The 7,955-nt window shown below is 38.0% G+C and overlaps 1 protein-coding gene across 1 annotated transcript in view; it reads left to right on the forward strand.

Annotated features, from left to right (window-relative positions):
* LOC139756376 (uncharacterized) overlaps positions 1–7,691 on the forward strand; it is a 380,293-nt gene extending 372,602 nt beyond the window's left edge. The window contains 1 exon segment of the mRNA XM_071675765.1: positions 5,590–7,691. Within this exon segment, the coding sequence (XP_071531866.1) occupies positions 5,590–5,666 (77 nt within the window). The 3' untranslated portion in view covers positions 5,667–7,691.
* The last annotated feature ends 264 nt before the right edge of the window (positions 7,692–7,955 follow it).

Here is a 7,955-nt window from a genome sequence, read left to right on the forward strand (position 1 = left end):
CTTCAGGAAAAAACCTAAAAGAACAATAGAGGATGTAGATTCATGAGTGGAACTGTGTGAAGAGTGATTTGAATGGATGGATAGGGGTACATAATGAAGGAAGTTATTGTGGGTGATTTGAATGGATGGATGGGGGGATATAGTGGAGGAGGTTGGTATTTTTGTTTGTATGAGATCCCAGATGTAAATATAAATGAGAATGGAGAAAGAATGCTTGGGTTGAATGTAACAACAGGAATGATTATTGTTAATGCTTATATTGGAGATGTTCTTGAATACACAGGATATGAATTATGGGAAGATAGGGTAGGAATTTGAAAGGTAGCTTATGAGATGTGTGGCACTGGAGAATGTTGGGAACAGAATTCTCAGATCATAGAGTAGTATTGTGTAGGTTCTTTTGCTATGTATGGTACAGGACTTTAAAGTGTGGCATTTTATTGTTTTAAAGACCTTCACATATATGCATCATTCTGTTTTAATACAAATATCCAGTCCATGTGTTATCTAAGTAAATTATTGATGAGGTTTGTCACTATGCATGCTACAAGGAAATACTGTGCATGACATGACTTAAATGGGTGTGAATCATAGTCCCAGCAGCTAATGGACCCAGAAGATCAAGGTCGAGGAAAGGCGTTCCCGACTTGTCCCACTTGGAGGCGATGACGCTGCCGGAGTGAGGTGCCCACCACTCCTCAAGTGCTACCTCGGATACCTCGCTGCAAAACCCTCTGTAATTTTCTTTTCCTTAGCTTGTGGCGATCCCCGGTGCATGGCGAAGACCTAGAGGTGGCTGAAAATGCTGTTTTAATGTTTTTTTCAGCATCAGAAATATATTTTGAATTTTTTTGATTTGTTTGATAAAACAGCTTCTTTATAATAAGACTGCATAAGTGTTATGAATAATATTCTTTATTATTTGGTGTATATAGCATTGCTACACAGCAATTTAACCAGTGTTTTTACTGTGTTGATGTCCAAAAGCATGAAAGAATTTAACATGCTTTACTGCTTATGAAGAGTGTTTGGAGTTTTTTTTATTAACTGCATGCTTCTTGTTCACATGTGCATAGCAAAGGGAAATGAAAGATACTCTTTATTGATTGCCAAATTAAGAATGTCAGTATATACTTTTATAGATTATACTCAACAGTAGCAAGGAAGTTTATTTGGTGATCTTACATTTGCTCTGATTAAAAAAAAAATTTATTACCAAATTCAAAGAAAGTTTAAACTTCATGATTTAGTTGAGTATAGTTTTAATTAGAAACTTTTTTTTCACAATTCTTTTGTATATAAACAGGTGGAGTGGGTAGAGAGGTAGACCCAGAAAATAGTGCTGAAGCCTCCATAATTCCATAATGGAATTCTTTCTCTCAAAGGATCTGATCAAGGGGAACAGAATTACATGTGCAATTAAATACCTTGGAATATAACAAAGCTGTCATACAAAACTATATGAGGGGCCCCTCAAAAAGATAGAGAGAAGAGGAGAAATAAACATGCATGGTTCAACTACATATACATATGAATAAAAAAATGATGTATAGTTGAAAATGGTTACAAACGAACTCAGGATTGACAGTTATTTGCATGGTGGCATAGAGACACACCATTATGTGAGCAGGAGCACTATGCACTAGCCCTGCATTTAAGAGTCCAGGAACACTTTATAAGTACAGTTACATTAATGGAACACCAAAACTACCATGAAAGTCTAAAGGCACTGCGACTAATTAAGTGAGGAAGGAAACGAGATATGGTTATCTATGGAAGACAGTAAATAGAGGGCCAAAAACACATTCACAGGCTGGTCAGGGTAGAGCGCATAAGTTCGAATCCTGGTTGCGGCAGTCACTTGAGTCAACCCCGCTCTTCATCCACCCCTAGGGGATGGTCAGTAAAAATGGCACCTGGCTAAGGCTGAAGTATGAGAGAGCATAGGAAGTGAGTAAGTTGTTGTTCGCTGATGATACAGTGCTGGTGGCTGATTCGGGTGAGAAATTGCAGAAGCTGGTGACTGAGTTTGGTAAAGTGTGTGAAAAAAGTAAGCTGAGAGTAAATGTGAATAAGAGCAAGGTTATTAGGTACAGTAGGGTTGAGGGACAAGTCAATTGGGAGGTAAGTTTGAATGGAGAAAAACTGGAGGAAGTGAAGTGTTTTAGATATCTGGGAGTGGATTTGGCAGCAGATGGAACCATGGAAGTGGAAGTGAATCATAGGGTGGGGGAGGGGTGAAAGTTCTGGGAGCGTTGAAAAATGTGTGGAAGTCGAGAACGTTATCTTTGAAAGCAAAAATGGGTATGTTTGAAGGAATAGTGGTTCCAACAATGTTATATGGCTGCAAGGCGTGGGCTATAGATAGAGTTGTGCGGAGGAGGGTGGATGTGCTGGAAATGAGATGTTTAAGGACAGTATGTGGTGTGAGGTGGTTTGATCGAGTAAGTAATGAAAGGGTAAGAGAGATGTGTGGTAATAGTGTGGTTGAGAGAGCAGAAGAGGGTGTTTTGAAATGGTTTTGTCGCATGGAGAGAATGAGTGAGGAAAGATTGACAAAGAGGATATATGTGTCAGAGGTGGAGGGAACGAGGAGAAGTGGGAGACCAAATTGGTGGTGGAAGGATGAAGTGAAAAAGATTTTGAGTGATTGGGGCCTGAATATGCAGGAGGGCGAAAGGGGTGCAAGGAATGGAGTGAATTTGAACGATGTAGTTTACCGGGGTCGACGTGCTGTCAATGGAATGAACCAGAGCATGTGAAGCATCTTGGGCAAACCATGGAAAGTTCTGTGGGGCCTGGATGTGGAAAGGGAGCTGTGGTTTTAGTGCATTATACGCGACAGCTAGAGACTGAGTGTCAACGAATGTGGCCTTTGTTGACTTTTCCTTGCACTACCTCGCACACATGTGGGGGGAGGGGGTTGTTATTTCATGTGTGGTGGGGTGGTGACGGGAATGAATAAGGGCAGACTATGAATTATGTACATGTGTATGTATGTATACACATGTTTGATCCTAGCTGTTGGAGGTTTGTATGTTCTATGAAGGTGCACGTTCCTGTGCACTTTGAGTGATCGTATATATATATATATACGCAGGGTGTGGGGATGATGTTTCATGTGGGGCAGAGTGGCACTGGGAATGGATAAAGGCAAGCAAGTATGAATATGTACAATTGTATGTATGTATGTGTATGTATAAGTACATGTGTATGTATTGTATATATGTCTGTGTATGTATGTATATATAAATGCATGTATGTGTATATGAGTGGATGGGTCTTTCTTTGTTTCCTGGTGCTACCTCACTGATGCAGGAAACAGCATTCAAGTATGATGATAATAATATATATAGCATTAATGGGATGGCCTTGATTAGGGTCTCAGCTAACACAAAGAAAAAGAATTTAGAACTAAAAACATGCAGGTGCGTAATAAAAGGTACGTAGTAAGCACTTTGTGCTTGCTGTGTCTCAAGCAAAATCTCATCATAGATAAGTACTCTTTCTAGCCTAACTTTCTTTTCTCTCTGCAAGTCCCTTAAACTAGGAAGATATATTTATTGAATCTTCAAGAATACCATGCAACATACTGGAAGTCAAATAGACAGCCTAATCAGGAAACTAAAAAGTCTATTCAGTATACTTCCAGGAGAAATAAGAAGTATACAATGCTGGCAGAAGAAAATGGTATGCCCTACTTACAGTGTGACACATCATATGAAAATATCTATAAACAAGATAAAACAGGTACTCACCCCCTTGGTACTTCATATTATGTCCCTTGGACTTGATACAACCTTGGAGGCACTTGAGAACAGATGCTGAAGATATGTAGGGTCAAGGTTGTCCCAGATATCCTGGATAGCAGCCGGGAGCTTAGGAATTCTGGATTTATTGCACACACACAACTGTGACTTTATAATCGACCACAATTTCTTAATAGTTTAAAGTCAGGTGAGTTACCTGGCTAGTCCTGAATGTATGTCACACCACAAAATGCAAACCAGTCACGTATTGATTTAACAGTGTGGCATGGCGCACTGCATAGAAATATCACAACCAGTCTTAAACAGTCAGGTAATTCATCACTTGAGCTCCAGGTATCAGTTCTAATTTATAGTCATTTCGAGGTAAAAACACAAGACTTCCAACACTGTTACAGCTAAAAACTCCCAAACCATTAGTGAGTCTGGAAATTTTACAGGTCACTACCTGACCTCCAGTACATTTTGCCTCTATGGCTGCCAGTAACATCAAATGTAGCCTCACCAGACCACAACACTTTCTTCCACTTTTTGTTGTCCCAGTGCAGATATTTATTGGCAAATGTGTCTGTTCTGTGCTGGCAGTCTGTCAGAAGCAGTTTCTTGTGAAGCATACATGTCTTTGAATTTCAAGTCATCACAAAGCTGGCTACATATAGTATGCACAGACACATGACCAAGTAACCTCCGGTTGTTTTAACTGTCGTGCTGAAATATGTGGATTCTAGGTAGTTTCTTCTGGGTGGGAATGTCAAAGCCACTTCTGTCAACAAAATACTTCATCCATTTTTGCACACTTCTTAATTTCTGCTATTTCTTTATTACATTTCCTTGCTTTGTACAAGGGTACAGTAGCAGCAATATCCTTTGTAGACAAGTCTGTAGGGCAAGGCATTGCAGCACAAACCCACCACAAAGCACATGCGGGTAAGGTAAAAAAAAACATGTCAGGGGGACAACATAAAAAAAAAGTGACCCACCACAATAGCTCCAGGCAGACTGACCACCACCTGTTGCTTTCCCGAGGCTCCCCCTCCCCACCAATGTCCATGAGCTGCCCCAGCATTTTTCATATTTCACTCATGCTTTGGGGATATGATAACAATTGGCAAAAAAATACTGTTGCAGCCCTTTCATGCCAATTTCTTCTGCCAGCAATGTATATGGAACTATAGAAATATTTATAAGATTAATTAAGTAATGCAGGTAGCAGCCAAGATGACTTGCTGTATTTATCAAGGGGGACATATAGTGAACACTTTGCTAATATTATCCTTGCCATCATGGCACAATCTTTCCATTGGTAGGTAGTTAAGTAGGTACTCCCTTTCTCTCTCTCTCTCTCTCTTGACTAACTGTGCACTGTACATGATGGCAGAGAAAGGAAACAGTATTGTTCAACAAGCAAGACATGCGGTGAACACTACCTGCAAAATATGATCACATGTAAATGTAGGCATTTGTCTTAGTAAACTAATTGTCCCTCCGCCCCTTCATGTAGTTTAGTAAATTTTACATGTCCGATTGGGTTCAATGGAATCATTTTGTGCCCATAACTGGTATGAGTGGAGTCTTTGACCATAGTTGACGTATCATCTTGGTGTTTGAAATAGAGAATAATTATTTTTTTTTTTTTTTTTATAAATCTGGAAGTCTATGTTTCACCTTAACATACAAGGTGCAGGTTGAGGATGTGTATGGGTGATATTACAAAGGTATTTTTTTTCATTTATCCACCTCATTGAATTGGGAATGGGGTAATGATGATAAATCTTTTATATATATAGTTGTCAGTTTTGTAAACATATTCATTATTTTACAGTGCGGCGCACCCTGAAAAATGGGCTTACGGAGGAAGAGAAACGTCTGCTTGCTATGATTGCTGCCCAAACTCGCTGAGTCCAAATCAACAGAATTTCTCCATGCGTTCCAACACCCACCTCTGATACACCTACTTCTGGTCATTTCCTAATATATCACAGCTCGTTTTAGAGTTATTTGACCAGTTGTCTAGAAACAACAGGACTGCAGTTTCTAGTGTCAGGTGATGTCAACAGTTATCCAGTGCATATGTGGGTGATATGATCTAGTCAGTCAGGAGTGGTGAAGTACCAGCCTTAGACAGTGACAGTGGTAGTAGAAGAAACTTGCCAAGGATTCAGTAATCCACATAATTTTCTTAGAAATTATGAAGGATAGGAAAATTTTTGAAACTGGTGAAATTTATTATTTAGAAGAGAGTCTGTATGGTGGATTCATTAAGTACTGCCACTCTCAATTGGTCTAACTCCCAGTGATGAGCCTCATATCTGCTGCACTCATATTCCTTTCCAGTGCACTCCTTTTGTATCATTACTTTGTAGGATTTTCTTATTATCAGAGAGTCCCATGAAGACAGTATCATATCCCTGTATGTGTGTGTGTATATATATATATCCATCAGCTGTTCAGTAAATATGGACACTATATATAATGTAGGTTGCAACGCCCTTTTGTATTGTCATAAATCGATAATCATTTAGATAAGGTTTAGCTGTTTGTTTAGATATTTTATTCTCAGCTGTGATGTCATGTTGAGGTAGAGTATTAAGTTTCCTTCATTGTAAATAATTCTGCGTCACATTGTATGAGTGCCGTAGCCCCGTGCACGCTCGTGCCATGAAATATGTAGGATTTAAAGCTTTGTCAGTGGGTAGTCTCCAAAAATGGATCAGTTTGTAGGATATAAAACAATATATTATAATTAGGCTTTGGTGTAACATGCATATTAGACATTTCCTCATACAGCAACCTGTTGCATTCTTGGTGAGTCACCTTGGGTCAGTCATGTTTAAAAAGCTGGTCTTAGATTATTTATTGAAGGGTCTGGACATGTCAGTTCCATATTATAGCCTGTATTAGGTAAGCTCTAGATGTACAGGCCTTAATAACTAAGCAGATTAAAAGTAATCTTTTATATAAAAATGATGACAGTTACATAAGACCATGTGTTAGTTCTGATTGATGCTAAATTTAGGTCTACTATTGGTTATGACATATTCTTGTGCTGCGGGCAAATTCCAGGGCCCAAAAATTTTCAAGCACACATGCATTCTCTTGAGTATTTTGGGGTATTTTCCATTCAGATATCACTTCTTGTTACCCTTATTTGCTTTTGATTTTGATAACACCCCTCAAGTTTCAGACATATGGAATGGATCAGGCTTAATGACTTCCACAGGTCAGTAACCATTAAATCTATAAGTGTGTGTGTGTGTGTATATATATATATATATATATATATATATATTTTCTTTCATACTATTCACCATTTCCCGCATTAGCGAGGTAGTGTTAAGAACAGAGGACTGGGCCTTTGAGGGGATATCCTCACCTGGCCCCCTTCTCTGTTCCTTCTTTTGGAAAATTAAAAAAAAAAAAATATATATATATATATATATATATATATATATATATATTTTATATATATATGAGTAACTGGACTCGACTCTGCCCGCATAAGGTGACACGATGAGAGAAAAATTGCCTCCAGGACCCCTTTTCAATCATGGTGTAACCTCAAGCAGGCAGAGTCCAGTAACACTCACACACACACACACATATGTATATATATATATATATATATATATATATATATATATATATATATATATATATATATATATATATATATATATTGTGATTGAATAAATAATATGCATTGAAAGTGTAAAATTTCACAAATTTTATATCACATGGTCGTGCCGAGCTGAGGCCTTTGTGGATGGTGCGTGGGGATTCTCATTTACTGGATGGGAATACATGTAAGGTGCATTTCTTTAATGCAGTAAGTCAGGTTAAAATACATAACATTTTTATGTCACCTTTGAGATTTTGATACTCAGAAATTTTGCTTTATGGACTTTAAATAAAAAATGCCATTTACATATATATTTCATTCATATCCATGTATTTTTACTAATTTAAAGATAAGTAGTAATTTATAGAGTATTTTTTACAGTTTATACACCCACATATACACAAAGGATGTGCACACTCATATACATATGTAAACAATGTCATTATGAAATCTTAATGTACCCCAGCAGATATGTTCTCAAAACTCCAGACAATGCAATTTAGCCTAAATTAGATTATTCACCAATCCTCAACTAGAAATTGAAAGTCACTGGAGCATTCAAAGATAGA

Source organism: Panulirus ornatus, chromosome 21, assembly GCF_036320965.1.
Source record: "Panulirus ornatus isolate Po-2019 chromosome 21, ASM3632096v1, whole genome shotgun sequence".
Taxonomy (NCBI): domain Eukaryota; kingdom Metazoa; phylum Arthropoda; class Malacostraca; order Decapoda; family Palinuridae; genus Panulirus; species Panulirus ornatus.